The sequence below is a fragment of the Bombina bombina genome, chromosome 6, assembly GCF_027579735.1.
Source record: "Bombina bombina isolate aBomBom1 chromosome 6, aBomBom1.pri, whole genome shotgun sequence".
Lineage (NCBI taxonomy): Eukaryota > Metazoa > Chordata > Amphibia > Anura > Bombinatoridae > Bombina > Bombina bombina.
The window spans coordinates 1,147,866,356-1,147,886,003 of NC_069504.1; the positions used below are offsets into that span (position 1 = coordinate 1,147,866,356).

General features: G+C 45.5%; 1 protein-coding gene across 1 annotated transcript in view; it reads right to left on the reverse strand.

Annotated features, from left to right (window-relative positions):
• Positions 1-284: 284 nt before the first annotated feature.
• The window catches only part of LOC128664929 (uncharacterized), a 55,874-nt gene continuing 36,510 nt past the window's right edge, over positions 285-19,648 (reverse strand). Inside the window, exon 2 of the mRNA XM_053719721.1 lies at positions 285-376. Within this exon, the coding sequence (XP_053575696.1) occupies positions 285-376 (92 nt within the window). The remainder of the gene's footprint in view (positions 377-19,648) is intronic.

Here is a 19,648-nt window from a genome sequence, read left to right on the forward strand (position 1 = left end):
GGTCATGTTTTCTGCAGCGTGTACCTCGGCAGCCACTTTAGATTTCCTTTCTTGATGTTTCTGCCTGTTAGACATGGTGCCGGTAGTTTTGACGAAGCTGGAGTAGTATTTCTGCATGCACCTATCCGGAATTTTATTCTCGCCCCCAGTAGTGAAAATCAGAGAGATAAAAGAGTCTCTAGGCCTAGTTATTATTTGCTGGTGTTCTGGTCTCCTTTAGGTAGCTTGTGCCTTTAACGTTTATGCATTTGCAGAATGTAGGGGTTCAGTGCACTGCATGTTTTTTATATCACATTCGGTCGTTTTTCAGCATCTTCCCACCCCAGAAGGCCCCAGGGGGATGCCCGCATATCTAGCAAGTTCAGTGCAGTGAATTCTCCGAGTGGCAAAAGGAGGAAAAACATATATACCACTGGGCAAAAGAGGTTGTCTAATCTAACACACAGTCTCTTCTATGTCTTAATATCTGCCTCTTGTGTATCAGGTTCTGGTGCAGTGTCTTTTGAGAAAGTGCGTACGGCTGTGGCCACGTGGAGCGGCAGCTGGGGACCAGATTAAATTGCGTAGTTCTTTTTTTCTTTCCTATTAGCCTGCTCACCATCTGAAAATTATGTCCTCCACTTTCCCCAAGCCCCTTCCTCAGCTTTACCGGGGGTCGGGGGCTATTAGTAGTATTTTCTGCCTCAAGGCCCTTGTGTTATGTCTTTTTCAAGTTCCCCAGTAGGATAAAAGATAGAGTAGGTAAAGTGGGTAAAATGGCGGCCGGAGCGCCGCTATGCAACTCACCACCAGCTGCCCTCACCGTCCGTGCTTATCTCTCACCCTCAAATGGTATGTCCTGTCAGACCAGCCACACCAGAACCGACCACTGTCCTTCTTTCCTCTGCCGTCCTGTTGTATCTCTGACCGTTGCCACGGTCTTTCGCCTTCCGTTTTAATTCTGTTATTTCTCACCGGTGGGGGAGCGGATCTACTGTGCTCCTTGTTATTTGATGCCGGGCAGGTATATAGAGTAGTTCTGCCAAGGATTCTAACTTATCCGGCCGTAGTTTTGTTAATAGGCTTAAGTTGTGGGCCAGTGTTCCCGGAGCTCCACAGACTTGCGTCCTCTCACATCGGCCGCCCACCGGAAGTCAGGGAATGTAATTTTAAACAACTTTCCAATTTACTTTTATCACTAATTTTGCTTTGTTCTCTTGGTATTCTTAGATAAAAGCTATACCTAGGAGGTTCATATGCTAATTTCTTAGACCTTGAAGACTCTAATCTGAATGCATTTTCACCACTAGAGGGCATTAGTTCATGGGTGCCATATAGAGAACATTGAGCTCATGCACATGAAGTTACTGGAGTGAGCACTGATTGGCTAAAATGCAAGTCTGTCAAAAGAACTGAAATAAGGGGGCAGTTTGCAGATGAATAGATACAAGGTAATCACAGAGGTAAAAAGTATATTTCTATAACTGTGTTGGTTATGCAAAACTGGGGAATGGGTAAAAAAGGTATTATCTTTCTTATTAAACAACAAAAATTCTGGTGTTGACTGTCCCTTTAATTGCATATAGCAAAGAAAGCGAGTGTATCGTTTGAACTGGCAGTTTGTAGTGTCACAGTTTTGGGTAATTATTTAGTGCCTCTTTCTTTTACTATAAGCTAAACAAAATAAAGTGACAGCTCCTTGCATCTAAACTTACACAACACTTCTTGCAAGTTCATATATACACAGCCCATATAAACTCTTACGTGGCTTATTTAGACTGGCAATGTCTATTTCAGGGCTTTAACCTGCACTTATGGGGTCCGCACATCTTCCACAGAAGGAAAAGAAAGAAACCAGTCAGACAAGTAGCCTATCTGCTGATAATTAGGCTATAAACATAAATCTAAACTATAATCGCGTTTGTAATGTGTCCGTCGCCCTCGGCAGTTGCGCATGCATCCTCAAAGGAATGTTAGATGCGCGCGCAGCCACCTCAGCACTAGACAGCTTCAGGAGCTCCAACTCTCATCTGTAACAGAACAGCTGAGAGCTGGAGTTCCTGAAGCTTCAGGCATCTGTAGCATATGGAGCCGGAGCGTGAGAAAAAAAAAGAGAAAAAGAGAAAAAAAAAGAGAAAAAGAGAAAAAAAAAAGAGAAAGAGAGAAAAAGAGAAAAGGTGGGGAGAAAGAGCAAAAGAGGGGGAAGAAAGAGCAAAAGAGGGGGGAGAAAGAGCAAAAGAGGGGGGGAGAAAGAGCAAAAGCGGGGGCGGAGAAAGAGCAAAAGAGGGGGGGAGAAAGAGCAAAAGAAGGGTGGTAGAAAGAGCAAAAGAGGGGGGGAGAAAGAGCAAAAGAGGGGGGGGGGAGTAAGAGCAAAAGAGGGGGGGAGAAAGAGCAAAAGAGGGGGGGAGAAAGAGCAAAAGGAGGGGGGAGAAAGAGCAAAAGAGGGGGGGGAGAAAGAGCAAAAGAGGGGGGGAGAAAGAGCAAAAGAGGGGGGGGAGAAAGAGCAAAAGAGGGGGGGAGAAAGAGCAAAAGAGGGGGGGAGAAAGAGCAAAAGAGGGAGGAGAAAGAGCAAAAGGGGGGAGAGAGAGCAAAAAGAGGGGGGAAGAAAGAGCAAAAGAGGGGGGGGGGGAGAAAGAGCAATAGAGGGGGGGAGAAAGTGCAAAAGAGGGGGGAGAATGTGCAAAAGAGGGGGGGGGAGAAAGAGCAAAAGAGGGGGGGAGAAAGTGTAAAAAGAAGGGGGGAGAGAAAGAGCAAAAAGAGGGGAGGGAGAAAGAGCAAAAAGGGGGGAGGAAAAAGTCTGTGCACCCCTTAGCTTTGCAGAATGATGCACACAGGGTTTTTGTTTTAAGGGACGTATTATCCTCATTTCAGGTTTGTTTTTGAGCTACCATGAATATTTCTCCTGGAGAGCATTTGGCAGTGGGATTCCTACATACCTTTGCACAGGTTTTTATACGACTTTTGTAGTCATGATTTCTGCCTTTCGCATTGTGACACAGCATATCCTTTTGTTTGCACATATGTTTTATATAGGTTGCTGCTCATGGTCACAATCACATCTAAATAAATCATGATCACAAATCACACCTAAATAAATCATGGTCACAACTCACACCTAAATAAATCATAGTCACAACTCACACCTAAATAAATCATGGTCACAACTCACACCTAAATAAATCATGGTCACAACTCACACCTAAATAAATCATGGTCACAACTCACACCTAAATAAATCATGGTTACAACTCACACCTAAATAAATCATGGTCACAACTCACACCTAAATAAATCATGGTCACAACTCACACCTAAATAAATCATGGTCACAACTCACACCTAAATAAATCATAGTCACAACTCACACCTAAATAAACTCCTTCGGCTAGATTTAGAGTTCTGCGGCCAAAGGGGTGCGTTAGCTATGCGTGTTTTTTCCCCCCGCGCCTTTTAAATACCGCTGGTATTTAGAGTTCACAGAAGGCCTGTGTTAGGCTCCAAAAAGGGAGCATAGAGGCATATTTACCGCCACTGCAACTCTAAATACCAGCGCGGTGCTTACGGACGCGGACAGCTTAAAAAACATGCTCGTGCACGATTCCCCCATAGGAAACAATGGGGCAGTTTGAGCTGAAAAAAAAAACCTAACACCTGCAAAAAAGCAGCGTTCAGCTCCTAACGCAGCGCCATTGTTTCCTATGGAGAAACAGTTTCTAAGTCTGCACCTAACACCCTAACATGTACCCCGAGTCTAAACACCCCTAACCTTACACTTATTAACCCCTTATCTGCCGCCCCCGCTATCGCTGACACCTGCAGCTCCGTACACCGCCGCAACCTACGTTATCCCTATGTACCCCTAATCTGCTGCCCCTAACACCACCGACCCCTATATTATATTTATTAACCCCTAATCTGCCGCCCCCAACGTCGCCGCCACCACCTACCTACAATTATTAACCCCTAATCTGCCGACCGGACCTCACCGCTACTATAATAAATGTATTAACCCCTAATCCGCCTCACTCCCGCCTCAAAAACCCTATAATAAAAAGTATTAACCCCTAATCTGCCGACCGGACCTCGCCGCTACTCTAATAACTGTATTAACCCCTAAAGCTAAGTCTAACCCTAACACTAACACCCCCCTAAGTTAAATATAATTTTAATCTAACAAAATAAAAAAAATCTTATTAAATAAATTATTCCTATTTAAAGCTAAATACTTACCTGTACAATAAACCCTAATATAGCTACAATATAAATAATAATTATATTGTAGCTATTTTAGGATTGATATTTATTTTATAGGCAACTTTGTATTTATTTTAACCAGGTACAATAGCTATTAAATAGTTAATAACTATTTAATAGCTACCTAGTTAAAATAAATACAAAATTACCTGTAAAATAAATCCTAACCTAAGTTACAATTAAACCTAACACTACACTATCAATAAATAAATGAAATAAAAATACCTACAAATAAATACAAATAAATACACTAACTAAAGTACAAAAAATAAAAAAAGAACTAAGTTACAAAAAATAAAAAAATAATTTACAAACATTATAAAAATATTACAACAATTTTAAGCTAATTACACCTACTCTAAGCCCCCTAATAAAATAACAAAGCCCCCCAAAATAAAAAAAATTCCCTACCCTATTCTACATTTAAAAGATACCAGCTATATTACCTTACCAGCCCTTAAAAGGGCCTTTTGCGGGGCATGCCCCAAAGAAAACAGCTCTTTTGCATGTAAAATAAAAATACAACCCCCCCCAACATTAAAACCCACCACCCACACACCCCTACTCTAACCCACCCAAACCCCCCTTAAAAAAAACCTAACACTACCCCCCTGAAGATCTTCCTACCTTGAGTCGTCTTCACTCAGCCGAGTTGAATTCTTCATCCAATCCGGGCAATGTCTTCATCCAAGCGGGGGCTGAAGAGGTCCATCATCCGGCTGAAGTCTTCATCCAAGCGGGGGCTGAAGAGGTCCATCATCCAGCTGAAGTCTTCATCCAAGCGGGGGCTGAAGAGGTTTTCCATCTGGCTGAAGTCTTCTATCAAGCGGCATCTTCAATCTTCTTTCTTCCGGCTCCATCTTCATCCCGCCGACGCGGAACATCCTTCCTCCACGACGAACTCCCGATGAATGAAGGTTCCTTTAAATGACATCATCCAAGATGGCGTCCCTCGAATTCCGATTGGCTGATAGGATTCTATCAGCCAATCGGAATTAAGGTAGGAATAATCTAATTGGCTGATAGAATCAGCCAATCAGATTGAAGTTCAATCCGATTGGCTGATCCAATCAGATTGAGCTTGCATTCTATTGGCTGTTCCGATCAGCCAATAGAATGCAAGCTCAATCTGATTGGCTGATTGGATCAGCCAATCCGATTGAACTTGAATCTGATTGGCTGATTCAATCAGCCAATCAGATTTCTCCTACCTTAATTCCGATTGGCTGATAGAATCCCATCAGCCAATCGGAATTCGAGGGACACCATCTTGGATGACTTCCCTTAAAGGAACCTTCATTCGTCGTTAGTCCGTCGGTGAGGAAGGATGGCTCAGCGTCGGCTGCTTGAAGATGGACCCGCTCCGCGCCGGATGGAAGAAGATAGAAGATGCCGCTTGGATGAAGATGTCTGCCGGTCCGGATGTCCTCTTCTGCCCGGATAGGAGGAAGACTTTGGACCCTCTGGAGGAGCTCTTCTTGCCGGATACGATGAAGACTTCGGACCCTCTTCTGGACGGATCGGTGATACCCGGCGTGGTGAAGACAAGGTAGGGAGATCTTCTGGGGCTTAGTGTTAGGTTTATTTAAGGGGGGTTTGGGTTAGATTAGGGGTATGTGGGTGGTGGGTTGTAATGTTGGGGGGGTATTGCATGGGGGTTTTTTTACAGGCAAAAGAGCAGAATTCTTTGGGGCATGCCCCGCAAAAGGCCCTTTTAAGGGCTGGTAAGGTAAAAGAGCTTTACAATTTTTATTTTAGAATAGGGTAGGGCATTTTTTTATTTTGGGGGGCTTTGTTATTTTTTTAGGGGGCTTAGAGTAGGTGTAATTAGTTTAAAATTCTTGTAATCTTTTTTTATTTTTTGTAATTTAGCGTTTGTTATTTTTTGTAATTTAGTGTTTGTTTTTTTTGTAATTTAGTTTAGTTGATTTAATTGTAGATAATTGTAGGCAGTTTATTTAATTTATTTATTAATAGTGTAGTGTTGTTATAATTTTATTTCTTGTCTGACTGTTCACTATAGTGAGTGAAACATACAGGATTTCTTATAGCAATTACTATGGAGAATGACAAAAAATATGTATAGTGTAACAGGTTGGTTAACAGAATAAGACTTTAGCTAAGTTAACCTATCTGTAATTAATATTTGCCAGCTAAATAGTTTGATCCTGCAAACACTGTAGTCAGCAGTAAACTAATTAGGCAGGATTAAAGTTCAGGTTCATGCAACAATACTGTCCAGATATTCAGTGAGATATTGTTCAAAGTAGTTACTGTAGCGAATGTAAATATAAGGTAACAAGTAGAAGTATTGGTAAATATACGACCTGTTAATCAGTCCTGGAAACAGAGGTGTGCAAAGTTAGATGTGGGGCCGCGGAAGGTTGCGGCTTGCAGCGTGGAGCTGTGTGAGAATGCCTCCAGGCGGTAGCTGATGACGTCAGCGGTAAGCAGCCGATACTGGTCTGAGATGAGCTGAAAGTAGAAGCTGCGGTCAGTAGCGAGAGCGAGAGTGCTGCTCTGAGATGCTGGGGAAAATAGGAGGAGCTGGATTGGCTCAGTTTCACACACACTTGGGTGAGAATTGCAGATAATCCAGCATAGAAGAGAGGCAAAGGTGTGTCTTAAATAGGCAGGTAATTTCATTAAAGGGGCAGTGAGCAGAGAAAAAAGGAAGGATCTGACAAGTGTTAGGTTTAATTGTAACTTAGGTTAGGATTTATTTTACAGGTAATTTCTCTTTATTTTAACTAGGTAGCTATTAATTAGTTATTAACTATTTAATAGCTATTGTACCTGTTTAAAATAAATACAAAGTTGCCTGTAAAATAAATATTAATCCTAAAATAGCTACAATATAATTATTATTTACATTGTAGCTATATTAGGGTTTATTTTACAGGTAAGTATTTAGCTTTAAATAGGAATAATTTATTTAATAAGAATTATTTTATTTCGTTAGAATAAAATTATATTTAACTTAGGGGGGTGTTAGGGTTAGGGTTAGACTTAGCTTTAGGGGTTAATACATTTATTAGAGTAGCGGTGAGGTCCGGTCGGCAGATTAGGGGTTAATAAGTGTAGGTAGGTAGCGGCGACGTTGGGGGGGGGAAATTAGGGGTTAATAAATATAATATAGGGGTCGGCGATGTTAGGGGCAGCAGATTAGGGGTACATAGGAATAATTTAGGTTGCGGAGGTGTGCGGTCGGCAGATTAGGGGTTAAAAAATGTAATAGTGTGGCGGCGATGTGGAGGGGCCTCGGTTTAGGGGTACATAGGTAGTTTATGGGTGTTAGTGTACTTTAGAGCATAGTAGTTAAGAGCTTTATGAACCGGCGTTAGCCCAGAAAGCTCTTAACTCCTGTATTTTCTCTGCGGCTGGAGTCTTGTCGTTAGATTTCTAACGCTCACTTCAGCCAAGACTCTAAATACCGGCGTTAGAAAGATCCCATTGAAAAGATAGGATACACAAATGGCGTAGGCGGATCTGCGGTATGGAAAAGTCGCGGCTGGAAAGTGAGCGTTAGACCCTTTCCTGACTGACTCTAAATACCAGCGGTCGGTAAAAACCAGCGTTAGGAGCCCCTAACGCTGGTTTTGACGGCTAACGCAGAACTCTAAATCTAGGCGTTTGTTTCCAGATTTAATACAAAGTCCATAATATAGCACAAGACACAGCTTTTAACCTTGAAACCTGTAAATGACTAATATGTGTCCCCAGTGTTCATGCGTGATTGCAAATGAATGATATTTGTATGATGCTTACTAAACAACTGTCCTGCGCTGTGTAACTGTACTTGCAGTCAAACACCTTGTCATATACCTTTAAACCCTTATCAATTTATATTTAAGAATATTTGTATCAGAAAGTAGCACCTTATTTTAATGTATTTATGTTGTGTTTTGTGCATATGTTTAATCCTTACACTTTACTCGAGGTCTTCACTCGCACTAACCTGACGAGCACAAGTTTAGTTTGTCCTCATACTCACTCAGAAGTTGCTTTGTTGCGATATTACTGATAGCGCACCACTTGTAATCTAGTCCTTAAAGAGATTCAGATAGAACATACAATTTTAAACAACATTCTATATTTATTTTTATGATTACATTTCCTTTGTTTTGTTGTTATCCTTTGTTGAGAAGAAGCAAGGTAAGGTTAGGAGTGTGCACGTGTTGGCAGCACTATTGCAACAATGTTATATATCACCAAGAGCACTAGATGGCAGAACTATTTCCTGTCATATAGAGCTTCAGGCATGTGCACGCTACCTGCCTAGGTATCTCTTCAACAAAGAATAACAGGAGAATAATGCAAATTTGATAATAGAAGTAAATTGGAATCTTTTTTTAAATTACTTTGTATATCTGAATCATGAAAGAAAAAAATGTTTCATGTTTCTTTAACCCCTTAATGACCAGTGTTGTACAATTTGTATGGGCATCTGCTCTATTTTAGCCTGCAGGGGGAGGGTCTAATATGACGGTCTTGTCACTCACGGCACAACCAAGACAATCCCTTATCGAGCAGCGACATACAGGGTATGCTGTGGTCGTTAAGAGGTTAATTGGTCAGGTTGCTGGGGTATAAAGCCATTTCTAAATGAGCAATACGTGAGCTACTTAATAAAAGCATCAGTTTGTTTGATTAAGGACTGGACTTAATATAATAGCTAATAAATCTCACACTATCGGCTCAAGCTTTGTTCCCTCTCCATAAGCTCCAGTTAGTTACACACTTTACATAAATCCTTAATGGTAACAACTGCAGGTTATCAATTTAATATTTCATTCACCAATCAGGCAACATGAAAGATCAGCTAATGAAAATCTACAGCAGAGACAACCTGAGGTTCCAGAATAAACAATAAAGGGAGTGACTGTCAGCAGAGACGAATGTAGTGAGTCACTTTCATTACATAAAGTCGCTTTATTACAACTTGTAGCTATTATGGGGAATAAAACATCTATTTCACAAGTGTAGTTCCCATGGCAACACAGGATCCTATTAAATCATTTGTCCCCTCCCTAATAAATGTGTTAGATACTTTGTTTCTCTTAGGAAGAATAACTTCTATTTGGATACATTTTATATTAACACATTTGTTCTCTGTTATCAGATTTTTAAATTATTAATCAGATAGGGAGATTCATCACAATGAAAACAATCAAAGCCAAGGTATGGAAAATATAACAGGACCCCCCCATGCTGCAGATTGTGCCACTCAGTGACTAGTCTAATAACGCTTTGGGGGGAGTCACTCAGTGACTAGTCTAATAACGCATTGGGGGGAGTCACTCAGTGACTAGTCTAATAACGCTTTGGGGGCACCACTCAGTGACTAGTCTAATAACGCATTGGGGGGCACCACTCAGTGACTAGTCTAATAACGCATTGGGGGGCACCACTCAGTGACTAGTCTAATAACGCTTTGGGGGCACCACTCAGTGACTAGTCTAATAACGCATTGGGGGGCACCACTCAGTGACTAGTCTAATAACGCATTGGGGGGTGCCACTCAGTGACTAGTCTAATAACGCATTGGGGGGCGCCACTCAGTGACTAGTCTAATAACGCATTGGGGGGCGCCACTCAGTGACTAGTCTAATAACGCATTGGGGGGCGCCACTCAGTGACTAGTCTAATAACGCTTTGGGGGGGAGTCACTCAGTGACTAGTCTAATAACGCTTTGGGGGCACCACTCAGTGACTAGTCTAATAACGCATTGGGGAGCGCCACTCAGTGACTAGTCTAATAACGCATTGGGGGGCGCCACTCAGTGTCTAGTCTAATAACGCATTGGGGGGCGCCACTCAGTGACTAGTCTAATAACGCATTGGGGGGTGCCACTCAGTGACTAGTCTAATAACGCATTGGGGGGCGCCACTCAGTGACTAGTCTAATAACGCTTTGGGGGCACCACTCAGTGACTAGTCTAATAACGCATTGGGGAGCGCCACTCAGTGACTAGTCTAATAACGCATTGGGGAGCGCCACTCAGTGACTAGTCTAATAACGCATTGGGGGGCGCCACTCAGTGTCTAGTCTAATAACGCATTGGGGGGCGCCACTCAGTGACTAGTCTAATAACGCATTGGGGGGTGCCACTCAGTGACTAGTCTAATAATGCATTGGGAGCACCACTCAGTGACTAGTCTAATAACGCATTGGGGGCACCACTCAGTGACTAGTCTAATAACGCTTTGGGGGGGAGTCACTCAGTGACTAGTCTAATAACGCATTGGGGGGAGTCACTCAGTGACTAGTCTAATAACGCTTTGGGGGGCAATCACTCAGTGACTAGTCTAATAACGCATTGGGGGAGTCACTCAGCGGCTAGTCTAATAACACTTTGGGGGAGTCACTCTGCGGTTAGTCTAATAACTACAAGTGTAGTTCCCATGGCAACACAGGATCCTATTAAATCATTTATCCCCTTCCTAATAAATGTGTTAGATACTTTGTTTCTCTTAGGAAGAATAACTTCTATTTGGATACATTTTATATTAACACATTTGTTCTCTGTTATCAGATTTTTAAATTATTAATCAGATAGGGAGATTCATCACAATGAAAACAATCAAAGCCAAGGTATGGAAAATATAACAGGACCCCCCCATGCTGCAGATTGTGCCACTCAGTGACTAGTCTAATAACGCATTGGGGAGCGCCACTCAGTGACTAGTCTAATAACGCTTTGGGGGCACCACTCAGTGACTAGTCTAATAACGCATTGGGGGGCACCACTCAGTGACTAGTCTAATAACGCATTGGGGAGCGCCACTCAGTGACTAGTCTAATAACGCATTGGGGGGCGCCACTCAGTGTCTAGTCTAATAACGCATTGGGGGGCGCCACTCAGTGACTAGTCTAATAACGCATTGGGGGGTGCCACTCAGTGACTAGTCTAATAACGCATTGGGGGGCGCCACTCAGTGACTAGTCTAATAACGCATTGGGGGGCGCCACTCAGTGTCTAGTCTAATAACGCATTGGGGGGCGCCACTCAGTGACTAGTCTAATAACGCATTGGGGAGCGCCACTCAGTGACTAGTCTAATAACGCATTGGGGGGCGCCACTCAGTGTCTAGTCTAATAACGCATTGGGGGGCGCCACTCAGTGACTAGTCTAATAACGCATTGGGGGGTGCCACTCAGTGACTAGTCTAATAACGCATTGGGGGGCGCCACTCAGTGACTAGTCTAATAACGCTTTGTGGGCACCACTCAGTGACTAGTCTAATAACGCATTGGGGAGCGCCACTCAGTGACTAGTCTAATAACGCATTGGGGAGCGCCACTCAGTGACTAGTCTAATAACGCATTGGGGGGCGCCACTCAGTGTCTAGTCTAATAACGCATTGGGGGGCGCCACTCAGTGACTAGTCTAATAACGCATTGGGGGGTGCCACTCAGTGACTAGTCTAATAATGCATTGGGAGCACCACTCAGTGACTAGTCTAATAACGCATTGGGGGCACCACTCAGTGACTAGTCTAATAACGCTTTGGGGGGGAGTCACTCAGTGACTAGTCTAATAACGCATTGGGGGGAGTCACTCAGTGACTAGTCTAATAACGCTTTGGGGGGCAATCACTCAGTGACTAGTGTCATAACGCATTGGGGGGAGTCACTCAGTGACTAGTCTAATAACGCATTGGGGGAGTCACTCAGCGGCTAGTCTAATAACACTTTGGGGGAGTCACTCTGCGGTTAGTCTAATAACGTTTTGGGGGGGAGTCACTCAACAACTAGTCTAATAACGCTTTGGGGGGGAGTCACTCAGTGACTAGTCTAATAACGCTTTGGGGGCACCACTCAGTGACTAGTCTAATAACGCTTTGGGGGCACCACTCAGTGACTAGTCTAATAACGCTTTGGGGGGGAGTCACTCAGTGACTAGTCTAATAACGCTTTGGGGGCACCACTCAGTGACTAGTCTAATAACGCTTTGGGGGGGAGTCACTTAGTGACAGGTCTAACAAAGCTTTGGGGGCACCACTCAGCGACAAGTCTAACAACGCTTTGGGGGCACCACTCAGCGACAAGTCTAACAACGCTTTTGGGGCACCACTCAGCGACTAGTCTAACAACGCTTTGGGGGCACCACTCAGCGACTAGTCTAATAACGCTTTGGGGGCACCACTCAGCGACAAGTCTAACAAAGCTTTGGGGGGGAGTCACTCAGTGACTAGTCTAATAACGCTTTGGGGGAGAGTCACTCAGTGACTAGTCTAATAACGCATTGGGGGGAGTCACTCAGTGACTAGTCTAATAACGCATTGGGGGGAGTCACTCAGTGACTAGTCTAATAACGCTTTGGGGGGAGTCACTCAGTGACTAGTCTAATAACGCATTGGCGGGCGCCGCTCAGTGACTAGTCTAATAACGCATTGGGGGGCGCCACTCAGTGACTAGTCTAATAACGCTTTGGGGGCACCACTCAGCGACAAGTCTATCAAAGCTTTGTGGGGAGTCACTCAGTGACTAGTCTAATAACGCATTGGGGGGAGTCACTCAGTGACTAGTCTAATAACGCATTGGGGGCACCACTCAGTGACTAGTCTAATAACGCTTTGGGGGGCGCACCTCAGTGATTAGTCTAATAATGCTTTGGGGGGGAGTCACTCAGTGACTAGTCTAATAACACATTGGGGGGCGCCACTAAGTGACTAGTCTAATAACGCATTGGGGGCACCACTCAGTGACTAGTCTAATAAATCTTTGGGGGGCGCCACTCAGTGACTAGTCTAATAACGCTTTGGGGGGGAGTCACTCAGTGACTAGTCTAATAACGCTTTGGGGGGAGTCACTCAGTGACTAGTCTAATAATGCATTGGGGGGCGCCACTCAGTGACTAGTCTAATAACGCATTGGGGGGCGCCACTCAGTGACTAGTCTAATAACGCTTTGGGGGCACCACTCAGTGACTAGTCTAATAACGCATTGGGGGGCGCCACTCAGTGACTAGTCTAATAACGCATTGGGGGGCGCCACTCAGTGACTAGTCTAATAACGCATTGGGGGGCGCCACTCAGTGACTAGTCTAATAATGCATTGGGGGCACCACTCAGTGACTAGTCTAATAACGCATTGGGGGCACCACTCAGTGACTAGTCTAATAACGCTTTGGGGGGGAGTCACTCAGTGACTAGTCTAATAACGCATTGGGGGAGTCACTCAGTGACTAGTCTAATAACGCTTTGGGGGGGAGTCACTCAGTGACTAGTCTAATAACGCATTGGGGGGAGTCACTCAGTGACTAGTCTAATAACGCATTGGGGGGAGTCACTCAGCGTCTAGTCTAATAACACTTTGGGGGAGTCACTCTGCGGTTAGTCTAATAACGTTTTGGGGGGAGTCACTCAACAACTAGTGTAATAACGCTTTGGGGGGGAGTCACTCAGTGACGAGTCTAATAACGCTTTGGGGGCACCACTCAGTGACTAGTCTAATAACGCTTTGGGGGCACCACTCAGTGACTAGTCTAATAACGCTTTGGGGGGGGAGTCACTCAGTGACTAGTCTAATAACGCTTTGGGGGCACCACTCAGTGACTAGTTTAATAACGCTTTGGGGGGGAGTCACTTAGTGACAGGTCTAACAAAGCTTTGGGGGCACCACTCAGCGACAAGTCTAACAACGCTTTGGGGGCACCACTCAGCGACAAGTCTAACAACGCTTTTGGGGCACCACTCAGCAACTAGTCTAACAACGCTTTGGGGGCACCACTCAGCGACTAGTCTAATAACGCTTTGGGGGCACCACTCAGCGACAAGTCTAACAAAGCTTTCGGGGGGAGTCACTCAGTGACTAGTCTAATAACGCTTTGGGGGAGAGTCACTCAGTGACTAGTCTAATAATGCATTGGGGGGAGTCACTCAGTGACTAGTCTAATAACGCATTGGGGGGAGTCACTCAGTGACTAGTCTAATAACGCATTGGGGGGAGTCACTCAGTGACTAGTCTAATAACGCTTTGGGGGGAGTCACTCAGTGACTAGTCTAATAACGCATTGGGGGGCGCCACTCAGTGACTAGTCTAATAACGCATTGGGGGGCGCCGCTCAGTGACTAGTCTAATAACGCATTGGGGGGCGCCACTCAGTGACAAGTCTAATAAAGCTTTGGGGGCACCACTCAGCGACAAGTCTATCAAAGCTTTGGGGGGAGTCACTCAGTGACTAGTCTAATAACGCATTGGGGGGGAGTCACTCAGTGACTAGTCTAATAACGCATTGGGGGCACCACTCAGTGACTAGTCTAATAACGCATTGGGGGCACCACTCAGTGACTAGTCTAATAACGCTTTGGGGGGCGCCCCTCAGTGACTAGTCTAATAACGCTTTGGGGGGGAGTCACTCAGTGACTAGTCTAATAACGCTTTGGGGGGCGCCACTCAGTGATTAGTTTAATAATGCTTTGGGGGGCAGTCACTCAGTGACTAGTCTAATAATGCTTTGGGGGGCAGTCACTCAGTGACTAGTCAAATAACGCTTTGGGGGGAGTCACTCAGTGACTAGTCTAATAACGCTTTGGGGGGGAGTCACTCAGTGACTAGTCTAATAACGCATTTGGGGGCGCCACTCAGTGACTAGTCTAATAACACATTGGGGGGAGTCACTCAGTGACTAGTCTAATAACGCTTTGGGGGGAGTCACTCAGTGACTAGTCTAATAACGCTTTGGGGGGGAGTCACTCAGTGACTAGTCTAATAACGCATTGGGGGGCGCCACTCAGTGACTAGTCTAATAACGCTTTGGGGGGAGTCACTCAGTGACTAGTCTAATAACGCTTTGGGGGGGAGTCACTCAGTGACTAGTCTAATAACGCTTTGGGGGGGAGTCACTCAGTGACTAGTCTAATAATGCATTGGGGGGAGTCACTCAGTGACTAGTCTAATAACGCTATGGGGGGGAGTCACTCAGTGACTAGTCTAATAACGCATTGGGGGAGTCACTCAGTGACTAGTCTAATAACGCTATGGGGGGAGTCACTCAGTGACTAGTCTAATAACGCATTGGGGGAGTCACTCAGTGACTAGTCTAATAACGCTATGGGGGGAGTCACTGAATGACTAGTCTAATAACGCATTGGGGGAGTCACTCAGTGACTAGTCTAATAACGCTATGGGGGGAGTCACTGAGTGACTCCCCCCATAGCGTTATTAGACTAGTCACTGAGTGACTCCCCCAATGCGTTATTAGACTAGTCACTGAGTGACTCCCCCCATAGCGTTATTAGACTAGTCACTCAGTGACTATTCTAATAACGCTATGGGGGGAGTCACTCAGTGACTAGTCTAATAACGCATTGGGGGGAGTCACTCAGTGACTAGTCTAATAACGCATTTGGGGGAGTCACTCAGTGACTAGTCTAATAATGCATTGGGGGGAGTCACTCAGTGACTAGTCTAATAACGCTTTGGGGGGGAGTCACTCAGTGACTAGTCTAATAATGCTTTGGGGGGAGTCACTCAGTGACTAGTCTAATAACGCATTGGGGGGAGTCACTCAGTGACTAGTCTAATAACGCATTGGGGGCACCACTCAGTGACTAGTCTAATAACGCTTTGGGGGGCGCCACGTGATTAGTCTAATAATGCTTTGGGGGCACCACTCAGCGACAAGTCTAACAAAGCTTTGGGGGGGAGTCACTCAGTGACTAGTCTAATAACGCATTGGGGGGCGCCACTCAGTGACTAGACTAATAACGCTTTGGGGGCACCACTGAGTGACTAGACTAATAACGCTTTGGGGGGTGCCCCTCAGTGATTAGTCTAATGCTTTGGGGGGGAGTCATTCAGTGACTAGTCTAAGAACGCATTGGGGGGCGCCACTCAGTGACTAGTCTAATAACGCATTGGGGGCACCACTCAGTGACTAGTCTAATAAAGCTTTGGGGGGTAGTCTCTCAGTGACTAGTCTAATAACGCATTGGGGGAGTCACTCAGTGACTAGTCTAATAACGCTTTGGGGGGGAGTTACTCAGTGACTAGTCTAATAACGCATTGGGGGGCGCCACTCAGTGACTAGTCTAATAACGCTTTGGGGGGAGTCACTCAGTGACTAGTCTAATAACGCTTTGGGGGGAGTCACTCAGTGACTAGTCTAATAACGCTTTGGGGGGCGCCACTCAGTGATTAGTCTAATAATGCTTTGGGGGGCAGTCACTCAGGGACTAGTCTAATAACGCTTTGGGGGGGAGTCACTCAGTGACTAGTCTAATAACGCATTGGGGGGCGCCACTCAGTGACTAGTCTAATAACGCTTTGGGGGGAGTCACTCAGTGACTAGTCTAATAACGCTTTGGGGGGCGCCACTCAGTGATTAGTCTAATAACGCTTTGGGGGGCAGTCACTCAGTGACTAGTCTAATAACGCTTTGGGGGGGAGTCACTCAGTGACTAGTCTAATAACGCTATGGGGGGAGTCACTCAGTGACTAGTCTAATAACGCATTGGGGGAGTCACTCAGTGACTAGTCTAATAACGCTATGGGGGGAGTCACTGAATGACTAGTCTAATAACGCATTGGGGGAGTCACTCAGTGACTAGTCTAATAACGCTATGGGGGGAGTCACTGAGTGACTCCCCCCATAGCGTTATTAGACTAGTCACTGAGTGACTCCCCCAATGCGTTATTAGACTAGTCACTGAGTGACTCCCCCCATAGCGTTATTAGACTAGTCACTCAGTGACTAGTCTAATAACGCTTTGGGGGGGAGTCACTCAGTGGCTAGTCTAATAACGCATTGGGGGGAGTCACTCAGTGACTAGTCTAATAACGCTATGGGGGGAGTCACTCAGTGACTAGTCTAATAACGCTATGGGGGGAGTCACTCAGTGACTAGTCTAATAACGCTATGGGGGGAGTCACTCAGTGACTAGTCTAATAACGCTTTGGAGGGGAGTCACTCAGTGACTAGTCTAATAACGCATTGGGGGAGTCACTCAGTGACTAGTCTAATAACGCTTTGGGGGGGAGTCACTCAGTGACTAGTCTAATAACGCATTGGGGGGAGTCACTCAGTGACTAGTCTAATAACGCTATGGGGGGAGTCACTCAGTGACTATTCTAATAACGCTATGGGGGGAGTCACTCAGTGACTAGTCTAATAACGCATTGGGGGGAGTCACTCAGTGACTAGTCTAATAACGCTATGGGGGGAGTCACTCAGTGACTATTCTAATAACGCTATGGGGGGAGTCACTCAGTGACTAGTCTAATAACGCATTGGGGGGAGTCACTCAGTGACTAGTCTAATAACGCATTTGGGGGAGTCACTCAGTGACTAGTCTAATAATGCATTTGGGGGAGTCACTCAGTGACTAGTCTAATAACGCTTTGGGGGGGAGTCACTCAGTGACTAGTCTAATAACGCTTTGGGGGGAGTCACTCAGTGACTAGTCTAATAACGCATTGGGGGGAGTCACTCAGTGACTAGTCTAATAACGCATTGGGGGCACCACTCAGTGACTAGTCTAATAACGCTTTGGGGGGCGCCACGTGATTAGTCTAATAATGCTTTGGGGGCACCACTCAGCGACAAGTCTAACAAAGCTTTGGGGGGGAGTCACTCAGTGACTAGTCTAATAACGCATTGGGGGGCGCCACTCAGTGACTAGACTAATAACGCTTTGGGGGCACCACTGAGTGACTAGACTAATAACGCTTTGGGGGGTGCCCCTCAGTGATTAGTCTAATGCTTTGGGGGGGAGTCATTCAGTGACTAGTCTAAGAACGCATTGGGGGGCGCCACTCAGTGACTAGTCTAATAACGCATTGGGGGCACCACTCAGTGACTAGTCTAATAAAGCTTTGGGGGGTAGTCTCTCAGTGACTAGTCTAATAACGCATTGGGGGAGTCACTCAGTGACTAGTCTAATAACGCTTTGGGGGGGAGTTACTCAGTGACTAGTCTAATAACGCATTGGGGGGCGCCACTCAGTGACTAGTCTAATAACGCTTTGGGGGGAGTCACTCAGTGACTAGTCTAATAACGCTTTGGGGGGAGTCACTCAGTGACTAGTCTAATAACGCTTTGGGGGGCGCCACTCAGTGATTAGTCTAATAATGCTTTGGGGGGCAGTCACTCAGGGACTAGTCTAATAACGCTTTGGGGGGGAGTCACTCAGTGACTAGTCTAATAACGCATTGGGGGGCGCCACTCAGTGACTAGTCTAATAACGCTTTGGGGGGAGTCACTCAGTGACTAGTCTAATAACGCTTTGGGGGGCGCCACTCAGTGATTAGTCTAATAACGCTTTGGGGGGCAGTCACTCAGTGACTAGTCTAATAACGCTTTGGGGGGGAGTCACTCAGTGACTAGTCTAATAACGCATTGGGGGGCGCCACTCAGTGACTAGTCTAATAACGCTTTGGGGGGAGTCACTCAGTGACTAGTCTAATAACGCTTTGGGGGGCGCCACTCAGTGATTAGTCTAATAACGCTTTGGGGGGCAGTCACTCAGTGACTAGTCTAATAACGCTTTGGGGGGGAGTCACTCAGTGACTAGTCTAATAACGCATTGGGGGGCGCCACTCAGTGACTAGTCTAATAACGCTTTGGGGGGGTCACTCAGTGACTAGTCTAATAACGCTTTGGGGGGAGTCACTCAGTGACTAGTCTAATAACGCATTGGGGGGCGCCACTCAGTGACTAGTCTAATTACGCTTTGGGGGGAGTCACTCAGTGACTAGTCTAATAACGCTTTGGGGGGGAGTCACTCAGTGACTAGTCTATTAACACTTTGGGGGGGTTACTCAGTGACTAGTCTAATAACGCATTGGGGGCACCACTCAGTGACTAGTCTAATAACGCTTTGGGGGGGAGTCACTCAGTGACTAGTCTAATAACGCATTGGGGAGTCACTCAGTGACTAGTCTAATAACGCTTTGGGGGGAGTCACTCAGTGACTAGTCTAATAACGCTTTGGGGGGGAGTCACTCAGTGACTAGTCTAATAACACTTTGGGGGGGTTACTCAGTGACTAGTCTAATAACGCTTTGGGGGGGAGTCACTCAGTGACTAGTCTAATAACACATTGGGGGGCGCCACTCAGTGACTAGTCTAATAACGCTTTGGGGGGGGAGTCACTCAGTGACTAGTCTAATAACGCTTTGGGGGGTGAGTCATTCAGTGACTAGTCTAATAACGCTTTGGGGGGTTACTCAGTGACTAGTCTAATAATGCTTTGGGGGGGAGTCACTTAGTGACTAGTCTAATAACGCATTGGGGCGCCACTCAGTGACTAGTCTTATAACGCTTTGGGGGGTAGTCTCTCAGTGACTAGTCTAATAACGCATTGGGGGGCGCCACTCAGTGACTAGTCTAATAATGCATTAGGGGGAGTCATTCAGTGACTAGTCTAATAACGCATTGGGGGGCGCCACTCAGTGACTAGTCTAATA